Source organism: Tupaia chinensis, unplaced genomic scaffold (assembly GCF_000334495.1).
Source record: "Tupaia chinensis unplaced genomic scaffold, TupChi_1.0 Scaffold140301_1, whole genome shotgun sequence".
NCBI lineage: Eukaryota > Metazoa > Chordata > Mammalia > Scandentia > Tupaiidae > Tupaia > Tupaia belangeri.
The window spans coordinates 3,248,016-3,270,640 of record NW_006200179.1 but is presented as its reverse complement, the minus strand read 5'-3'; the positions used below and the strand labels follow the sequence as shown (position 1 = coordinate 3,270,640).

General features: G+C 37.0%; 1 protein-coding gene and 1 non-coding gene across 2 annotated transcripts in view; both read left to right on the top strand.

Annotated features, from left to right (window-relative positions):
* Positions 1-22,625, top strand: part of GBE1 (1,4-alpha-glucan branching enzyme 1) — a gene marked incomplete at its 5' end in the record, with an annotated part of 110,564 nt that overhangs the window by 51,530 nt on the left and 36,409 nt on the right. Inside the window, 2 exons of the mRNA XM_006162606.3 lie at positions 12,013-12,197; positions 14,638-14,768. Of these exons, the coding sequence (XP_006162668.1) occupies positions 12,013-12,197; positions 14,638-14,768 (316 nt within the window). The remainder of the gene's footprint in view (positions 1-12,012; positions 12,198-14,637; positions 14,769-22,625) is intronic.
* On the top strand, positions 13,455-13,557 carry LOC114004798 (small nucleolar RNA U13). Its single transcript, XR_003546869.1, has one exon. It is a non-coding gene; the product is annotated as a small nucleolar RNA U13 (small nucleolar RNA).

Here is a 22,625-nt window from a genome sequence, read left to right as displayed (position 1 = left end):
CCTGACGTAGTGCAGTTTGAAGCCCAGCTCTAGTGGCCTAAGAGCCATTCTAGGTGTGTGTGCACATGAGCTCCAAATCCTGACAGGATGGTGAAGTGGAGGAGAAAGAAGTGCAGTGTGACCATGCCCCGTTAGGGAGGTACTTTCTCTCTCTCTCTGGCAAGCACACATGCCCTCTAGCAACTTAAACAACCACACACACACACACACACACACACACACACACACACACGCCTCAAAAGAAATTGTTAGATCTTAAATGATTATAGAGAAAAACATGCATCCTTAATAAACATGTAAGTAGTCTCGTTGTAGATACAGTGCACTAGAGTTTGCTGTAGAGGATGAAAAAGAGACATTGGATGTGGCTCCTGCTTATAACCATACTGGTCAGTACTGGTGTTGGAAGTAGAGGTGGGGTGGATAGCAAGTTAATATTTTGGAAAGAAAAGAAAAATCACAGGCCCTGATTTATAAAATTATTTAATTTTCTGCCTTTAGTGTGGTAAATACTCACTGAAAGACCTGAGGAAGACCAAAGTGCTTGATCTAAAAATATTAATAGAAGACTTCCTTTTAAAAGATACTCTACAGTAGAATTAAGAAGAGTAGAGCTAAAATTTTTTATAACCTCATTAGGATTGTACCTTATTTTCCTATTTCATATATATATATACTTCCAAAACATGGAGGCTCTAATAGATTTTAATTAATTCGGAGTTAAAATTAGTATGCATTACAGTTTAGAGAAACAAAACACACATACCGCTAATCAAAACGCTCAGCTAACAGAGCTGGGACTTTTTCATTAGTTATATTGTCTTGAATTTCATCGCCGTACCAGCTGGCTTCTTGTCAATTTATAGTTTGGACCTTTACATCAAACAGCAAAAAATTAATTACAAGAAAAGAAGTACCAAAAGAAATTTTGCACTTGGAGGTTTTTCACAATTAACCAGACATGAATAGGGCTGTGTACATAGGAAATGGAAAGAAAGAGGAGGAACTTTTAGAATTTTCTGGAATCATTAACTATAGCAGTATTAGTCACCTGCTTCCCTGATTTTGTCTTAAAGTTGTTAAGCTAGAGCATTCAATCTTCGTCTTTCTGGAAACACACAGTTCTGTTACTTTATTGAATGTGGTAAATCATGACATGAACTGTCAATTTTTTTTTTACAAAATGTCCCCAGTAATAACTCAAAAAAATTGCTACCCTCCCTTTATTTGAATTGAACAACATTCTGTGTATTACATTATTGATCATAACCATAATTTAATGAACAGAAAGATCATGTTTTGCTGGTTAGTTCCAGGTTACTTGTAATGGATATGTTGGACTCAGAAGCAAGTATTGATCTCAAGTGTGATACTCATTGTCTCAGGGTGTGACAGTTAGTTTAAATGTGACTTTTCAGGGCCAGCAGGTGGGGTGGTGGTTAAGGTGGCTGGATTCCACATGGCTGACCATAGTATGAGTTCTAGACCCATAGCTTGAAACTCACACCAGACATGTGAGCATGTGTGCCCTAAATCCCTAGAGAAGAATGGAGACGGGATTGTGGCATGGCCATCCCCTCTGAAAGGGAGGGTGACTTCTCACTTTCCCTCTCTCTGAGTCTCTCTCTCTTCTCTGGTTACCATGCATGCCCTATGGTGAGGGAAAAAAACAAAACAAAACAAAACACTGAAAAAAAGTGACTTTTCTAAGACCCTTATCTGTCAATAAACCAGCCAATGATTTTGAATATGCTTTCCTCAGGACCAGTAGATGATATAATGGTTACATCACTGGACTCCCACATTGTCGCCAACCACAGTTCAAGTCCCAGACCTGACAGCTTAAAATTCACACAACACATGTGTGTTTATGTGCTCAAGATCCTGAGAGGAGAATGGAGGAGAAGGGATTGTGGCATGGCCATCCCCACTGGGTGGGGGGGTGCAGAGGGGTGATTTCTTACTTTCTGTCTCTCTGTCTCTCTGGTGAACACATGTGCCCTATAGCAAAAATCTCTCTCTAAAAAACACAAATGCTCTACTCAATTTAAGTTTCTATTTCTTTTCTTTTTTGTATATTGCTTAAAAGCTTTTTATTTGTGACCATTCTTTCAGTTCCTAGCATTCTAATACAGTGAATGGTTCTTTCACAAATATGTTTAAGCCTCATGTGCCTGGAGGCTCTGAGGAAAACGTTTCTCTCTTCAGAAAAAAATCACGCATGAATATAATACAACATTTTAAATAAACTAAGAAATCACTAGGAATATAGGAATGCATGGTTCCCAGCTGTTGCATCCATTGAGGAACAACATATACATATGTTACATACACAGGTATACATGTTTATATATAATTTGGAAATTTATTTATATGTATGTATTTTTTTAATGTGGTAAGCTCAAATGCCTAGTACCATGTTCCCTTTCTATCTATCAAGTTATCTGTACAAAAGCAAATCAGTTACTTTCTTTGCCATCACCTGAATGGATTTAGATTTCTGATTTATCTTCATACAGCAGCCCTGTTTATAAACTCATTTTGGTGGACATATTTTACTGTATTGTTTCAAGTACTGCTACATTTCCTAAATAATTTGTAGACCAGAGCTGAAAAGAACATTCTTAACTTGTGTTAATGGTCTTTATTTTTTCTTTGTTAGGTTTGTGAGCTATGTAAGATACCAACAGGCATTTTCCAGTTTTCTCTGTTCAGCCTGAGAATAGTTCACTATTACCCCAAGGTCACTTTGAAAGTCTTTCTGAGATTTGCTTCCATTTATTTTATGCTTGTGTTTACAGTTTTGAGCCAAATATGAAATTTAATGTTGCGTTTGTCTACATTAAACTTAATTTGCCCCTTGTCAGCTCATTTACAACAGAGATAACATTCAAAAGCCACCCTGTAGAATGTTTTCTTCTGTAATGACTGATATAATTTTGTTGTTGTATGTAACTTTCTGTATCTTTCAGCTTAAAGAACAGCCTCTTCAGGGGGAGATTTTCAGAAAACATAAATGAATCTCATATAGATTAATAAATTTTTCTCTAACAGAGGCTTTACCATACCTTAAAGATTTTTTTAAAATGGGGACCAGTGGATTGCATAATGGTTACGTCACTGAACTCCCACATGGTCAGACATAGTTTGAGTCCCAGACCTGGTGACTTCTAAAATTCCCACCAGGCACATGTGCATGTGTGTCCAAAATCCTGAGAAGAGACTGGAGAAGAAGGAATTAGGGCATGTCCTTCCCCCCCTAGAGGTGATATCTCATTTTCTGTCTGTCTCTCTGGTGAGCACATACACCATATAGCAAAAATCTGTCTCGATGGAAAAAAAAAAAAAGATTTTTAAAAAAGGTTCTATTTTCTAATACAGAATTTAAATTTTATAATCCACAATATATAGGTGTGCTTATTAGGATAGTCATTGAAGTAGTGAATTTGTGTTCAAAAAAAAGTTAAACTACACAAATGTCCTAAATTGGATTATGACACCAAATGTTTTTCCTGCCTTGATCTTTTCTTATATTTTCTATGTATTTATTTAACTTCATATAATGAGTTTTTTTCTTAATACTTAATAATTTTTTAGATATGTTATGGAAAAGATAAATTAATATTTAAAAGCAATATGTATCAGAGGACAGTAAAATTAAATACAATTTAAATAATTAAAAGTTTTTTTTAATTGCATTCCTAAACACACACTTTAAGAAGTAAAATTTGTGTGTGGTGAACATGATTTTCTATATCAATATGTGAATATGTGCCCATATCTAAAAATAACTACTATTTTCAAAACTTGAGGTATATTTTTTCTTAAAATCATATCCACTGTTACTATTTGAGCAGCACTTCACTTAGGCACTTAATTTTAGAAAAATATCAGATAAGTGTAAAAAGATATATTCATCAGGATCAGCAGATGACAGAATGATTACTTCACTGGACTCCCACATAGTCGCACAGTTTGAGTCCTGGACTCAGCAGCTTAAAACTCCTGCTGGGTGCTTGTGTGTGCATGCCCAAAATCCTGAGAGGAGAATGGAGAAGGGATTGTGGTGTGGCCATTTCCCCTGGGGGAAGTGACTTCTTGCTTTCTGTCTCTCTGTCTGTCTCTGTCTCTCTGGCAAGCACACTCTATAGCAAAAATCTCTCTCTCAAAAAAAAAAAGGTATATTCATAAGACTGATTTTTTTATAATGCTGAAATATTAGAAAAAGCCAAAGTGACCAATTTAGGATGATTGATTAAATAAAATTCATTATATGGAATATTATCATATAGATAAATACTTACATATTAAATGCTTATATTAACATTCAAGATCATATTAATATGATTTTTTAAATATTTAAAAAATGTTATTTTATTTATTATCTTTTTTTTTTTTTTAAACCAGAGAGATTCAGAGAGAAAGTGAGAAAGCAAGCCACCAGGTCCAGGACTCAAACTGCAGTTGGCCATGTGGGAGTCCAATGCCCCAAACACCACTATGCCTTAGCACCCAATATAAGTCTATTTTCAAAGCAAGATGTAGGTTGGTAAGAAGGTGGTTGGTAGATAGAGAGGTAGATATCAATAGAAGCATGGGTTTTGATTTAGATATATATGTAGATATATAGCTATAGGTAAAGATCACTAACTAGCTAGCTATAGATATAGATATAAATGAAAATAAATAAAATATTTACCAAAAAAGAGAAATGGGGACGATTTGTAAGATTTCAGAAAGTAAGTGTGACTACGTGTGTTTTATTGTAACATTTTGTAAAGTTTACTTCTTCCATGAGAGAGAGAAGATTAGAGACAGAGAGAGAGAAGATCAGAGACAGAGAGACAGGTACCCCAACAAGGTCCTCACACTAGTTTGTCCCCTGCCTCAGTGGCCTGGGTCATAGGCACGAGTGACTGATGTGCACAGAGAGTTCCATAATGTGAAATGAACTCAGGATTCCCATGTGGGTCCAGTTACATTATCACTGTATACCACTTGACCCCTTAATTGATTTTTTAAAATAATGTATCTAAGTGTATTACTTGTACATAAAAATAGTAAGTAAGGGAACCAGCAGTTAGCGTAATGACTATGTCGCTGGACTCCCATGTAGTCGACCGCGGTTCGTGTCCCGGACCCGGTGGCTTAAAACTCACGCTGGGCGCGTGTGCGTGCATGCCCAAGATCCCGAGAGGAGAATGGAGGAGAAGGGATTGCGGCGTGACCTTCCCCCCTGGGGGGTGATTTCTCGCTTACTGTCTCTATGTCTCTCTCTGTCTGTCTGGCGAGCGCACGCGCCCTACAGTGAAAATCTCTCAAAAAAAAAATAGTTAGTAAAAAAAAAATAATAAAACATGATAATGGTAGCCAATATTTATTGAACACGTACTGTGTATCTTATACTCTTATAAATCATTTGCATGCCTTGCTTTATTTCATTATAATTGTGATATCCTTCAACCCTTACTGTCTTAGTCCCTTTTTTCTTCTTCTTCTTCTTCTTCTTTTTTTTTCCTTTATTTTTAGAAGAAGAGATTTTTGCTATAGGGTGCATGTGCTTGCCAGAGAGAGAGACTGAAAACGAGAACTCACTCCCCCCTCCCCCAGTGTGGATGGCCACTCTGCAATGCCTTCTTGTCCATTCTCCTCTTCTCATTCTCTGAGATTTTGGGCATGCATGTCCAGCATGAGTTTAAGTCACCCAGTCTAGGACTCAAACAACAGTCAACTATATGTGAGTCCAGCGATGCATCCATTATGCCTTCTGCTAGTTCCCCTGTCTTAGTCTCTTCCATCTGTTTTAACACACCACCATAGACTGAGCAGTTTAAACAGCAAACAGTTATTTCTCACAGTTTGGCAGCTGGGAAGTTCAAGATCAAAACACTGGCAGAGTTGGTGTCCCTTGTGAAGACCTGCTTCCTGGTTCATAGATAGCTGTGTCCTTCAGGGAGGGGAGAACAAAGGTGTCTCAGGGGTCTCTTTTTAAGAACATTAATTCTGATCATGAGGATGTTCACCCCCTTTGTCTTTATTACCTCCAAAGAGCCCCACCAATAACCCCATCACACTGGGGTTTAGGATTTTAATGTATGAATTTTGAGGGAACACACTCACGTGAAGCTCATCATGCTTATTTATGCTATACATCATAAGCTGTGAATTCTTATACTAGAATGTTAAAAATATATGATAATATAATTTTACATTGAATTTTTTCTCTATTTTTTTTTGAGAGGTTTTTGCTATAGGGTATGTGCACTCACCAGAAAGACAAAGACAGAGAGACAGAAAGCGAGAAATCACCCCCCAGGGCAGATGGCCTTGCCACAATCCCTCCTCCTCCATTCTCCCCTTGGGATCTTGGGCATGCACACATATGCGCCCGGCCTGAGTTTAAGCCACTGGGTTCGGGACTTCAACCATGATTGGCTACATGGGAGTTCAGCAACATAGCCATTATGCTAACTGCTGTTCCCTCACATTGAATTTTTTTCTTTAATAGAGTCCATATGTGTATTTCTGAAGAATGGGTACTTAGTTTTTAATCTTATTATGGAAAGGGTTAATACCAGCCTCTGATAGTTTGGATCAAACTCACCATTCAATTCTGCACTGATGAAAATTGTACTAAGAGCAAGCTAAACTGTGCAGTGGAGAGTTTGTGATGTTTTCACCTCATTAGTCTACCTGAGGCAATAAGGAAAGATGGCAAACAACAGGAGCTCTGTGACCTGGGCCACTTTGTATAGAAAGCTGGGCAAAAACCTAGGAGATGGGAAGGTCATCATGTACCAAGAGCACTTCAGACAAAGCAGAACTCCACTTTTAGAAGCCCCCAAATCATAATTCTAAGTGGAATATATTTAACTGTCAGCTACACTATAAATAACAGTTGAGAGACTGTTCAGAGGCTTTGCAGGGTGAGCATACGAGGTCAACACCACACCCTCTTTCTTCCAAGAAGGTAGAGAATGATTTCTGACATAGTAACCTGATTTTACCTTGTTCTTAGTGTCTTAAATTTCTTTTATATTTAGTTCCATGTTTTAATATCTAACATAGTGGATAATTTAAAGCACATTAATACCTGGCTTTGAGAAATATGTTTGTATTATTTAAAATATGAATAATGCATCCTTCTGGAATTTCAGTATGTTGAATAAAGGAATAAGACCATACCAGGAAAATCTAAGTGAAGAAGAGCCAAATAACTGTCTTTTGAATTTTTCCTGGTTACTTGCACGCCTTCTGCAGAATTAAATATGGCCAGTTCATTCCACAGAGTAACGATTTAGCAAATTAGGAAACTGAGCACTGGAGGGTTGAATTGTCTAAATTCACAGCACTCGCAAGTGACCTCTGTTCAATTTAAATCCAAGCCTCACTGACTGAAATTTGTGTTCCTGAGCATCCTGTTGTATAATTGTATAAAGATCTTTTAGTTCTCTCTTCTGGTAGTTTTCAGGGTGTGGTCTTTAGTCCACTTACTTTCAGAACATTATGGGAAAGTGATAAAATTTGGATTGCTCTCTGGGACTCTCTCAGTGGTGATGAATCAGTATCAATGCTATGAGCGTTTTTAACAGCTTCCTTGGTGATTCTGGAGCATAACATAAATTGAAAAACATGGCTCTCCACTATCTTATTCCTCCATCTAAGGGGCAATATAGCAAGTCCTTAGTGCTGGATGTTGGCTCAGAGTTGAAATACAAAGCTCTGTCCTGTAAGACAGAATCATAAGGGAAAGTTGCTGCTGCACACCTGGAGACCTCTCCGAGAACGCTGATCTCAGCCGGCTGAGAATGAGGATGGATCGCAGCATTGGGACCCTGTATTTCTTTCTCTGTCATACATGAAATATAATAGATTATTTAAGATCAGCTATTTGAACCCAGAGCCAAAGTCTAAATTCAACAATGAAGCTCCAAATATATCATATATGTAAATATATATATATATATGTGTGTGTGTGTGTGTGTGTGTGTATGCTTGCTATACGTCTAAGATTATTAGTCTATGAGAAAGAAAAAATACATAAATAAGAACTTGGTGTATATGTATATATATATATATATATATATATATATATACACACACACATATATGTATGTATACCCATATATATATTTAAATTTACTATACACACACATACATATGCTTAAGATTATTTAGTCAATGAGAGAAAAAGAAAAAATATGTAAGATTAGGCTATACATACATGTTTAAATTTGCTATAAGCCCACAGCAAGTTCTTAGTTATATATTTTTAGTAGGATTTGATACCACTGAGTACATCCCTGATATTTTCATTAGCCTTCTGTATCTTGTTCTAATGTCCCTTTTACTCTGCTACCATTGCTCCTCAGGTTTCTCTGTTAAGTTTTTTTGCTGCCTGTAGTTTCTTGAGTAGCTGCCTGCCACCCTTTTTCTTCTGGAAGATGTCATTATCTTCACCTACTGAGGCCTTACAAATTATTCCTGTTCCCTACCTCCAGTTCTCTTCTGAATTTTAGTACCTTATTTTATCACTCTTACTCTAAATCCATACAAGCCTGTATATCCTTCAGGCCTTAAATTTAGCATCCCTAGGACTAAACTCATTATCTTCTCAGCCCAAACTTTCCCTGTCGCCATTTTCCTCTCGTGCAGTTAGTGCTGTCATTACTCAGTCTACTGAACTTGAAACTTCAAAATTGCATTCACTTCCCTTTCCTCACTACTTGCATTCAGCAGTCAGTCATCAAATCTTGTCATTTTCTTTTCAGAAACTCCATTTGAATCGATCATTCTTTTCTTCATTCTCACTGTGTCTCATCTTCTCTTACACTTTGGATTCCACACTGATTTTCCTACTTAACTTCTTCCAGTATCAAATCTCTTTTCTAATATGTACCATCGATATTTTACTCAAAACACATTTGAACTTCTTATTTTCCTACTAAAAAAATAACCTGTGGTTGCCTATCGCCTACAACAGAAGGTTCAGAACTTAAGAGGTCCATGTTAATCTAATCGCATCATCTTCATCCTGCCTGTTCTCTTCACCACAACCCTATCTTGTGGCTGAACTGAAAGCCTCACTATATCTCTTCTCAAGCCAATGCACTTGTGCATGTAATTCCATTCACTTGGACTCTGTGTATGAGAGGTTGATCATTCTTGGCTCTGTATTCCCATAGCATTTACTTCTGAATAGTGTGCTATAGATGTAAGAGTCAGGGTGCTGAGACCAGGTAGTTTGGGTTCATAGACCAACTACTTAATCACTATGTGACTTTTCTGTTCCTAATTTCCTTATCTATAAAATTGGGATAGTAAGAGTACCTTCCTTGTAGGTTTCTTAAAAATAGAAAGTCAATTCATGTGTAATGCTCATATTAATGTCTGGCACTTAAGAAGCAGATAAAGCATTTGCTGCTACTTCCAAGATCAGGAAAATAATGATATAAAATCCTCCCCTGGAAAAGGGCCGAAAGAATTTATATTTTTTATTTTGTTTGAGAGATTTTTGCTATAGGGTGTGTGCACTCGCCAGAAAAACAGAGAGAGGCAGAGAGATAGAAAGCGAGAAATCACCCCCTAGTGGGGGGATGGCCACACCACAATGCCTTCTTCTCCATTCTCCTCTCAGTATCTTGGGCACACACACACATGTGCCCGGCATGAGTTTAAGCCACTGGGTCCGGGACTTGAACCACATCTGACTACATGGGAGTTTAGCGACAAAACCATTACGCTAACTGCTGGTCCCAAAAGAATTGCTTATTAATATTAGTCAGCATCCCTCATCCGAAAATTCTGGATTTGAAATTCTCCAAAACACAAAAAAGTTTACACACCAATATGTTCCCACAGTGGAAAATCCCTCACCTGGCCTCAGGTGATGAGTCATAGTCAAAATGCGACAAAATATTGTATAAAAATTTACCTTTGGCTGTGAGTATAAGGTATATATGAATTTTCTATTTAGACTTGGGTCCCATCTCTAAGATATTTTATTACATAAATGAAAATGTTCCAAAATCTGAAGAAACTATGAAATCCAAGATACTTTTTTCTAAAATATTTTGGAAAATGGATATGTGTTAGAATCACCTGAGAGATTCATGACCATACCTAAATAAGTGTTTTCCCTATAGAAAGCCTGAATCCAGTTTGCAGACCAATGTGTATTAGCTACTACATGGCATTTCTATTCTCTTCCAAGTTATCTACTAGTTAAAATCCTACCAATATTGGATTGTATTCAAACATACACTGTCCACCAACTTGCAGTCCTTTTATTATCAGTAAAGAATGTGTTCCAACTTTATTTCTGGAAGCATATCATTTTGCCAGTTGAGTGTTTGATAGACAAAGTAGTACCATGAGTACATCTTGAGATGATGTGAATCAGAACTTAGACATAGGTAGCCAGATCCCACATGACCAACTGCAGCTCAAATCCCGACCATGCTGGCTGCCAGGCACTGGATTGCCACATGGCCAACTGTAGTTCGAGTCCTGAACCTGGCGACTTTCTCTCTCTCTCACTCTCATTATGTCCCTCTCTGATCAAATTGAAATAAACAAAGAATAAATAAGTAAAATAAAGTTAAGTAAAATAATTATTTTAAAAATAAATAAATAAATATAGACCTACAGAGTCAGAATCTATTTCTCTCACCTGTCACAATGTGAGTAACATCAAAAGAATTATCATTTAGACTGAGATAATTTAGCAAAATGTTTGCAGACATTCAGTTTTTATGAAACCACTACCGACCTGTTTATTGGATGTTATTTTTTTATTTTGATGACTATGATCCTGAAAAGTCAAGTGTATATTTCAGGATTTCTTAGTAAAACTTACTGCTTAAAGCAACCCTATAGTAAATTAACAAATATTGTATTACATCCTAGCTTATTAATTTCTATTTACTAGAATATTAACATACTAGTTTCTTTGAAGTAGGACACATTTGTATTGGCAATGATACTTTCTAACTCATCAGAAATTTGTGGTTTAGAAAATTGCAGTATTCGTTTATCATGGTAAATGAAAATAAATCTTGGAAAGTACTATTTATTTTTTAGGAGAAAATTAGAATCCTTAAAGTAGAAATTCAACTTGGAAAAAACAATAAGAGCAAATCTATTAGAGGACTATTATCTAAATTTGATTCTCAGAATGAAACTAGATATTTTTACATGAGTTTTTTCTTTCTTTCTTTCTTTTTTAGTTTTATTAGGTTTCAGATTCTCATCATTATAATGAGAAATAATGGATTATTGGATAATGGATTCCCAACCAAGTGTCCCAGCTACACCATGAATACATGCAAGCACACTTGAAATTGAATATATACTATCTAATAGTAACAAGTCTGAAAAATAATAACAAAAATTAATAACCGATGACTTATATTAATGTAGCACCTGAAATGATAACATAGTTGTATAATGAAATACAAGAGCCTTTGGATTTTTAAAGACTGGACACTAATAGTTACTTTTCTACTTAGTGCCTTTTACTTAGTACTATTTGAGAATGAGCAAATCTCCTAGCTGCCAGGTCTTTAGACTTCACATCTATGAAGTAAATATAATACAGAGCTTCTTCGAGGGTCAAAAACTAGTATACACAGACAGCCTTTGGAAACAGTAAAACACGGTACAGACATCAGGGATTACATCAACAGAGATTTCAGAAATTATTCAGAGATCTCAGGGATTATTTCCAAGACGAGCTAAGCATGACAGACATAATTGTCCTTGGTTGGTGCATGAGAAATTGAAATGAGCAACACTAAGTCACTGGTCTAAGGCTGGACCCTGGCTTCGGAGTCCAAATGTGTTACTTTCTGAGCTAACCATGCTATTTCAGGTCTGCGTCAATCTCACAGTATAGGTATCTTAAACTAGAGCCGTATTTTAAAGACTTTAAAATCCTACAATCATGGGGTTATCTTAATAAGAAGTGCTAATAGTAGTAGGTGATGTGTACATTTGTTTTTTCCAATGCAGGTAATGAATTTGGGCATCCCGAGTGGTTAGACTTTCCAAGAAAAGGAAATAATGAGAGTTACCATTATGCCAGAAGGCAGTTTCATTTAACAGATGATGACCTTCTTCGCTACAAGTTTCTAAATAACTTTGACAGGGATATGAATAGATTGGAAGAAAGATGTGGCTGGCTTTCAGCTCCACAGGTAAGCTCTTTACTCTAAATGTTATGTTTTAGTCACCAAGGCTGTACATGCTTAGAATGACAAATTTAAATCGGAATGCAGATCTTTTAAACAGCACTTTATTATTCAACATGTAGTGCCCTGTAACATACCTCAAGTTGTCAAAACATGTCACTGCAGTCTCCACAATAGATAATGAAAATCGTAAACATAATGCCCTGCTTACTTTCATGCTTAGTTTGTTGGTGGTGGTAGTAGTGTTGAAATTTAGTAATATTTATTTCAATTGGTTAAAATAAGTAACAAAAGCTCTACATGGGACCCATTTTGCAACCTGCAGTGGAAACATCTTAATTGTTTAGACCATTTTTCTTTATATAAATAATTATGCTGCCATAAACTACTTTGACAACATGTAGATTTCTTTATTCCTTTTTCCTCCTCTTTACTGGTCTCTAACTTGTCATTTCAATAGATGCCATTATACCTGCATGCTGTTTTGTATTTTTCATGAGCCTGACTCTCCTCTGGAATTAAAGTCTCAGTTTTCAATAAGTTTTAGAAAATGTAATTAACAGGTGCAAATTTTATACAGGCTTTTTTTTTTTCTTTTGGAAAAATTAGCATATAGTATGTATTAGTTATAATCCATTTACTTTATACTGGTGCTGCTGAAATTACTATTGATGTGTTTTTACTTTGGTGTCTATGTAAGATTTTTTTTAATGGGTGAACAAAGGTACTTATATATTCAGTAAGACTGGCTACACGACATGAATGCCCTAATCACGTTTATTAGTAATGCTATTTTCAGAAGACAGAGCAAAATGATGCTCCTATTCAGTGAGAACAGTGTTGAATATCAACAGGGGTGCTATTCATTCTAGAGCCTTAGATTCACATTTGTAAATTACCAAGAGTGGTACTTCTGCTAGACATGGTAATAACTCCTCTCTACACTGAGTCTGGGTGAGGGTGATGTTGAAAAGGCAAAGATTTTTCACAGCCAACTGTAAATATGTAATGTATGAAATAAGAGGTTTTTGGCCAGCCCTGTTGCACAGCAGGGAGTCAGATCCCACATGGCTGTTTTTTCAATTCCTTCACTGGTGGCTTAAAAAAAAAAGCACACTATGAATGCCCCAAATCCTGATGGGACAAAGAAATGAATAAAAAGGGATTGTGGTATGACCACACCCTATTGGGGAGTGCTTTCTCTTTCACTTTCATTCTCTGTCTTTGTTCCAACAAGCACATGCACCTTCTGGCAACAGATTGATCCTTTTGTGGTTCTTAAGCAGGGTGATCAGGTATTCCTACCATTTTGTGAGATGTGTCTCCCTTGAGCCTTGAATGCTGCTAGCACTGTACTCATCTGACATTAAAAAAAAAAGAAAGTTTGCAGATGTAATTACTTTCAAACCTTTTCACTCTCTCTTTTTTAATTATTATAATGGACTTTGAGTTGTCATTGAATCTGACAAAGTCATGTCAGATTCAGTACATTTTAATGTACTACAATTTGGGGCCAGCAGATGGCATCGCAAATATGTCACTGGACTCCCACGTGGCCGACTGCAGTTCAAATCCTGGACCTAGGGACTTGAAACTCATGCCAGGGACATGGGCATGTGTGCCCAAGATCCCAGGAGGAGAATGGAGAAGAGATTGTGGCATGGTCAGCACCCCTGGGGGTTGATTTTTCACTTTCTCTCTCACTGTGTCTGTCTCTGCCTCTCTCCAGTGAGCACATGTGTCCTAAGGCAAAAACCTCTCAAATGAAATAAAATGTATACAGTTTAAAGATAATAGTAGGTTTAGGGATTAGATATAATATCTAAGTTACATTAAATTTTAAAAAGTAATTTTAAGTACCTTACTTCAAATCCAGGGACTAAAACAAAAGTCCTAATAGAAAATTTACATGTAAGTAGATCTAATTTATACACACAAAACATTTTATATATGGTGTAGGTACTATTTTTTACTATTTTATATCACAAAGTTAATCCTCTCTTTTTGCTTTGTTTGTGATTGACAAGTGTCTGTGGAGGTTTTTATACTATTTAGGTGGTTTTTTGAGACTTGTTGGCTTAAAGTCTGATATGTCAAAATTGTAACAAAAATAAAATGTACTATAATTTTTATTTTTGGCTTAATAACTAACAAGACTATTAAGAAAAATGAAAACAACTTTTTTCTTAAATAATTATTTTATTTTAACTTTATTTATTTATTTTAATTTGACCTGAGAGAGTCAGAGACAGAGAGGAGAGGAGAAAGAAAGTGAGAAATCCAGCCACCAGGTCCGGCACTTGAACTACATTGGCCATATGGGAGTCCAGCACCCATAACTACCACACCACCTACTGGTTCCAAAAACGACTTTTTTAAAAAAAGAATTGACTTGCAGCAGCATCTAGGTATTATTTCAATGTATAATATGTATTAATTCTTGCAGGCCTATGTGAGTGAAAAGCATGAGAGCAATAAGATCATCGCTTTTGAGAGAGCAGACCTTCTTTTTATTTTCAACTTCCATCCAAGCAAGAGCTACACTGATTACCGTGTTGGGACGGCATTGCCTGGAAAATATCCTTTTTGCTATCACTTACTATAATAACTGTATGCATTTAATTTTTTACCCTATCATAAAATATCAAAAAGACTAATACTAATCTTGGTACCAGTAGCTTTTAGTTTCCTCATCTGAAAAATAAGGAATTTGAAATAGTTGCTTGAGAAATCTACTCAGCCCAGTTTATACTGAATTATTCCTAAACTTTGTCCTGGCTCTCAGAAGTATGATTCTGAACATTTTAAAAATATTGGGTCATCAGAAAAGTCATGCTGCATTTTTACATAGAAAAACAAAGAAAAATGTCATGATTTTTTTCAATGACCCAACAGTATCGTGGTTTAATAAGCATTCCAGGATATACTTGCTTGTATTGGGTCACTGGAAAAGTCCTGACGTATTTTTCTATGTTTTTCCATGCAAAAATGTGTCATAGCTTTTCTGATGACTCAATAGCTTTCGTTATGAGAATTCTTTAATTGCCTTTGAGGATTTTTTCATTTGCCCTTTTCCATCTAGTGGGAGAGAGCAGATAGTACTAAAGATAGCTTCCTTCTCTTTCCTTTGTCCTTTCTTCTAAAAATCAGGATATAGCTTACTTTTATAGAATTGATAAAGAGGCAAGGAAGAGGAAGTGTGAGCAGTGGAAATAGCAGGGAGGTTATTTTTGATGTTCTCATCAGAGTGTGTGCATATACTCATACTTTTGTTCTTTTCACAGGGTTCATTGAGCACGTTTAGTGAACACTTACATACCAGTCCCTCCTAGATACTACTGATATCAAGTTAGGACTTTCCTGTCAGATTATAGTCAGTGCCCTCATAGAGCTCTTTTTAAGTTTTTTAAAAATATATTAATCAGCATAATCTTGTTTATATTACATTGAATCACATATAACTTTACTGTGTATTACATTTCTTTTTCCAGGAGAAATACCATGCATATTAGTCAATGCAGAGACTTTAAAATCCCCATTTCATCATCCAGTATCTTTTCATTGTTTTTCCTGATCATTATTATTCCAATTATTATTTAAATCATTATTTCTTGTTTTGCTCCCTTAGAGAGCTCTTAAACTAGTGAAGAAGACAAACATTAGTCATTTAAATAATTTAAGTTTGATAATTGATCCTGCTGAGAAATGCAGAATATTTTAAAGATATTATGACTCTTGAGACAAGCAATTAGTCTAATGGCTATGTCTCTGGACTCCCATGTAGTCGACCGCGGATCGAGTCCTGGACCCAGTGGCTTAAACTCACGCCGGGTGCGTGTGCATGTGTGCCCAAGATCCCAAGAGGAGAATGGAGGAGAAGGGATTGTGGCATGGCCATCCCCTCTGGGGGATGATTTCTCGCTTTCTATCTCTCTGTCTCTCTCTGTCTGTCTGGCGAGCGCACGCGCCCTATAGCAAAAAACCTCTCAAAAAAAAAAAAAAGATATTATGACTCTTATGCAATCTATGGAAAAATAAAATTTCATGTTTTCATTCATTTCCTTCATGGATCTGAAAATGGGGCCCAACAACAAACCAACACAATTTTTCAAGCAGCCAATAGAAATAATGTGCTTCTCCCCTGGAGCTTAACAATGATTAACCTCTGCCCTCAGAGTAAGATGCCTGATGCCCCTATGAAGTCCTATGTGTGAGCTCCTGTTCTGCTAAATAATCAAAACCCCTATTCAACTGGTTTAAATAATAAAGAAGATGTAATTGTCACATAAATAACAATTTTAAGTTAGAATATTCCAGCCCTGTGACAATAAGTTCACTGATTCATTCTTTTTCTTTCAATTTTGGAGATGTCAGCAATGTCCTAAAGGTGGCTCTTGTTGTAGTCATAAGACAGATTCATGGGTCTAGTATCAACCACTTTCAAACACAAGAAGACACAGATTTTATTTTTTGAGTCTATTTTCAAGAATGAAATCCCTTTTTGACAAATTTTCTTTCTTATTTATTCCATTGGCCATAATTGGATCTCATACCTCCAAAATAACTTATAGGAAGGAAAATGGTATCACCATGGGTGACTGACTCAGGCACTGTTCCTGAGTCTCAGGAAGTGGACCCCTTGGTGAAGTGGTCATCCAGGCAGAATGTTTCTCGAGCAGTAAGAAAGAAAAGACCAGCACTGGCCAGGAGATGACCTGGAGCATGTGCCACCACCTTGTGCTACACAGTAACATGCACAGTGTGGCAGATGGTCCCTGTCTTCTCTCCACTCAGCCAGCTGCTGTCCCATGTGACATCAGAGCATTTAGTAGAGGAGTCTGCAGCAGTGACTGAGCACTGAAATGTGCCCCCGTAAACACAGAAAATGCTGTGTATTATCTTTCTTTTTATATACAAACAGATCAATGTTTTCTTGGGAAGTACGCTGTTCTGGGAAGTATATGTTCTCACCATCTCTGTGAAGAAATGCAAACACATGTAGAGGCGTACCAACTAGTACATGGCCCGAGGCTAAAATAACGTCCCTAGATTGACTCCCTTTGTACCTGATAATGTAATATACTCAAAGCCAAGCACATTTGCAGAGTACTTAGTTGTCCCTACTGTCTTCGTTGGTGTCTTTGACATTGCTGGGGAAGAAGAGATGTGTAAAACCAAACTACAGGGTAAGATATAATTCAAAAATGAGAAGAGGTGAAAATCATCCATGAGAGAATAGACGACAGGAAAAGAAAAAAGAGAGAGAGTGGCTGATTGATTGATTGATTAAAGAAAGACCATAGGGCCGTCCAGCTACTAGAAAGTATAGGATGTCCTTAGCTGATGAGCACTAGAATGAGTAAGAGGAGAATGATGACTATAGAAAGAAGTACCTGGAATTAGAGCTGAAAACTGTTTGAGATAACATAATAGAAAATGCTAATACAGTATTAATTAGTTTAGACTTTTTCCTATGGTTATATAGTAAGTTGCTGAAGGTTTTTAAACTAGGAAGTTACTTAATAAGAATATATATTTTAGGGAAAGTTCTCATATACCAGTATGTAAGAGAATTTTTATGAGAAGAAAGGTTAGAAGGACAGATATTAATTATGAGAAATTGCAATACCCCTGAAAGATAATTAAGGCATGAACTGAGGTAGTGGCAATAGGATTGAAAAAATATATGAAGTGCTTTCTTGTAAAAAAGAATTTAGAAGCTGTTTGGACAAGGTGGGGGAGAAGAGAAAATGTAGGATTTCACTTGGAACAATAGGGAGAATAGTAATGAGAGCAAAGTAAGAAGTTACCAATTGCAGAAATAGAGAATGCTGGTTTGATTTAGGACTATTGGTAAATGGGAATACATGAAATTTTAACTATTGTATTTTGAAAAAAGAGTCCTGGCTTAAGCTATAGTGAGCTATCTAAAATCTATTCATTTTAATTAACAAAATCATACAGTATTTTTATTAAGTAGAACCTACCAAAAAATTTATTTTGCTAATACAGATTTATAGCCATATATGAAAACCTGACTCCATTTTGATAAACCTCAACAAAGATTAAGATTTTTGAAATTTACTGGTCTAAGTGACTATAGGCATTGGTTACACAGATATTTTCTATTTTAATAAACAAATAATGAATTTTAATAAATAATTAATTAAAATACATACATACATACATACATACAATCAGTGGCTTCTTTCAGAAACTATCCTAATTATAGGTTGTGATGATAAGTTAGTATGGTGGAAAATTAGGTCATCTCTTCATGGAAGTGACAGAGACCTAAGAGAACCTTGCAAAAATATCATTGGCCCGTATTCTACATTTTGTCTTCTAGAGGTGTTTGCCCACTTGAACATTACTTCCTTGTTCTTACTACCTCTCTGATTCTTGTCTTTCTGTGAACAAGAGGTAACTAATTCATATATGTTATTGCTTCCTCTAAGGATATTTATGTTTTAATATGTCTCTCTGAATATTCAAATGTATTCAAGGCCTAACAGGCTAGCTATCTAATAGGAGAATTTTATTATAATGAGAATTTTTTTGTTGTTATTGGATAGGATGGAGCAGGAGAGCATTTCCAGCATTTCTTACTCCACACAGAATTAGCATATGTTCATAACGTCAGCCCTACCTCCAAGACTGAAATCATAGAATCTTAGAGATTTTGAGGGTTCTTGATCTCTACATTCCAGTTCAGTGCAGAAGTCCCATGTGGAAAGTCCTTCACAGTAACCAGCAAATCATTATTAAAATACTTTCTAGTTCTCACTATTTATCAAAGTAAATATTAAAGTTTTCAGTTATTGAAAAATTACCTTAACTGGTAACATATTATTTCTATACTTGGGGTAACAGTTGTTTTTCATACCAACTATTCCCACCGGGAATGTATTCAGCGTGGTCCTCATAGTTCCACCTCACCTTAGTGTTCCGTTGTCCAGACCAAATACTTCTAGTTTTTAAAATTTATTTTCATGATACTTTCCAGAACCATTTTCTATTTTGTCTCATTCATCAAAATGCACCCAGCATTGGGACCAGCAGTTAGCGTAATGGCTATGTCGCTGGACTCCCATGTAGCCCACCATGGTTCAAGTCCTGGACACAGTGGCTTAAATTCATGCCGGGCGCGTATGCATGTGTGCCCAAGATCCCAAGAGGAGAATGGAGAAAAAGGCTGGTGCTTGCCCCTCCCCCCCGGGGGGGGGGGGGGTGTAATTTCTCGCTTTCTGTCTCTCTGTCTCTGGCTTTCTGGTGAGCACACACACCCTATAGCAAAACAAAACAAAACAAAACAAACAAAAAACAAAAAAGGAACTGCTCCCCCCCCGCAAAAAAAAAAAAATGTACCCAGCATTGATAACATTCCTCCAGTGTTCTAGATACGATCTGGGAAGTATGACAGAGTGTCCCAATACCTGTCTTCATTTTGACGCTGCCCTCTTAGTAATATGGTTGCAGTTTCATCAATTTGACTGGCAGTAATCACATTTTCTGCTCACGTTGTATTTATATTCAAAAAATCTCGAATCTTCCCTTATGTGTTCTAATATTACATCATGTCTTCCTTGTTCTTTATTCAGTTCATAATTTTAATCTAGAATTCCCAATTTAATATTGAACATGAAAAAGCACAGAATTAACTTTTGCCTTCTGTACAGTAAGACTGTTCATAGAGACATTAATGGAACAGTGCAGTAGGGCAGGAGGAGGTGGTGCAGTGGTAACTCACATGCTGTGGTGCCAGACCCACTGGAGGGGGTCACAGATTTGCACCCTGAGGCCTCTTTGCTTATGCAGAGCATGCGCTTTTGTGCCTGCGAGCTGGGCTGTCTGAGGCTAAGGGTAGATCCTGAAGCAAAAAGCCTGTTGCAGGTTCTTGTCTCTTTCTCGCTCTCTGAAAAAATAAATATAACTTCAAAAAATAATGCTACAGTAGAATAGTTCTCTGTTAGCAATCTGCGATGATTGTACTGCCTTTCATAAGTAGCAGATAGATCTCTTCTTCCAACTTCTTGTTTGTCCAAGGTTAGCTTTAAGATCCCTTTTTAATATCCCTAGCATTTCGTAAGTCTCCTTATTTCCTTTTGGCTTTATTATCCTTCTACCTTTACTCCTTTACCCTTAGACTACATCGTAGCTAGAATTATAGACCAATATTGGATACAGACAGTATAAAACAATAGAACTCCGATGCTGTCCTTTCTGACTTTACCAAAGGTTTCTATGCCATCCGTATTTCTAATTATTGAATGAGTGAACAGAATACAGATTTTCACTCTGAGGAATCCATAGTAACAAGATTAGATGTATTAATCAAGTAAAGAAATTCATCAAATTTTAATTCCCTGGGAAGCAGAATTTGGTGCCAGAACAAATTTAAAGTTTCTGAAGAATTCATTTGAACTTCTTCTGTCACTATGAAATATAAACCCACTATAGGTAACGTGTCTGAATTCTTGAGGAGTTTCAATTTTTGAACCTGCATATCCTGTATATCAAATGGTGAGACATCAAGTTTTCCTCAGATCTGTAGAGAATAGATAGTGACTGTCTTCCCAAGAAACTATTGTTAAGGGGAGTTATTTTGGGGGTAATGCCAGCAGAGGTAGAAGACATACTTTAAGGATGCTTTCAACCATCTCTTCAAAATAAGACAATACATTCAGGAAACTGAGAGATCCAGTTATATCAATAAGGTTTTAAAATAATTTTTATGGGGCCTGCTAAAGGATATAATATTGTTTCTACAAAACAATCTGCAGCTGTGGTCTTAGGAAAAAAATGAAAAAAAAAACACAGCAAAACCTCTTTCCTGTATTCTGTCTTGCATTTGTGATTTCAGTTGCTATTCTTTAGTTTTACAGTCACCAGCGTACCTCGGTTCAGGAGAGAGCAGGAAGGGTACTGCAGAGCTGAGACCAAGACGTACTTGGTAAATAGGCAAGTTTTGCATTTCATGCTGCTGCAGTCTATGCCCCAGTTCCAATCTTCCCAGCCCACCTCCAAGTTTCAGAGACAGAAAGGTAGGTGGTTTATTTTTTTTCCCCTTTCTTTCATCAGTTCTTTACTCTCCTCCCCTCCACACAAGACAGGGGAAATGCAGGGTTCTTAAGCAAACCTCTCCACCTGAAGCCCACTGTTTATTTTATGTACCTCTTTTCTTTTCTTTCTTCCACCTTACATTGTCATTCTGCTGCTCAACCTCCACCCCTAAAGGGTATAGACAAGTCTAAGTTTATAGAGGACTCCTCTGCTCCTCACAATGTTTAGACAAACCACTATTTCTAACCCTTTTTCTTTTCTTTTTTTTTTTTTCTTTTTCTAATCCATTTTGAATAACACAAATGGTGATGCCACATTTTAGGTGATGTGGAAGAGAATGTGGGTATTAGCACACCATTTTTGCTTTGAGGATCTTTTGTTTGGTAACCATTTTTATTAAGTATTTACTGTCCTATTTCCAACTGTGTCACTCAGCAGGTTGCATTGGCCTTGTGGAACAATTCAGGAGACTGGAACTGTGCCTTCACTCTGGTCTAAGGCCGGTGACAGTCAGTATGATACTGAGCACTCAGTCTCTCTATCACGTGGCTTCTTCTGTGTGTTCGTGGGTAGTACATGTGTTTGGAGGTTTTAGCAGTTATGTTATTATTGATGATGTCTTATTTCTGTAACATTTCAAATGTTTTTGATACAGTTCTAGGAAAATAAGCAGCATAAGAAAATTACATGTAAATTCATGGCATATGTAAGTTTCCCTCTAGTCAACTGAACTCTCTCAACCACCTTACTATCACCCCACACACTCTTCTCCAGAAATTCTTTTTTTTTTTTTTTTGAGAGTTTTTCTCTATAGGGCGCATGCACTCGCCAGACAAACAGAGAGAGACAGAGAGACAGAAAGCGAGAAATCACCCCCTCAGGGGGGATGGTCACGCCACAATCCCTTCTCCTCCATTCTCCTCTCGGGATCTTGGGCACACACGCACACGTGCCTGGCGTGAGTTTTAAGCCACCCGGTCCAGGACACGAACCGCGGTTGACTACGTGGGAGTCCAGCGACATAGCCATTACGCTAACTACTGGTTCCCTCCCCAGAAATTCTTTATCATGATCCCTGTACGGTCTTCCAAAAGGAGGAGGAGAAGGAGGAGAAGGAGGAAACTTTAAAAGCAAAACATACAGGGAACCAGCAGTTAGCATAATGGCTATGTCGCTGGACTCCCACGTACTTGACCGCGGTTCGTGTCCTGGACCCGGTGGCTTAAAACTCAGCCGGGCGCATGTGCGTGCGTGCCCAAGATCCCGAGAGGAGAGTGGAGGAGAAGGGATTGCGGCGTGACCATCCCCCCTGGGGGATGATTTCTCGCTTTCTGTCTCTATGTCTCTCTCTGTCTGTCTGGCGAGCGCACG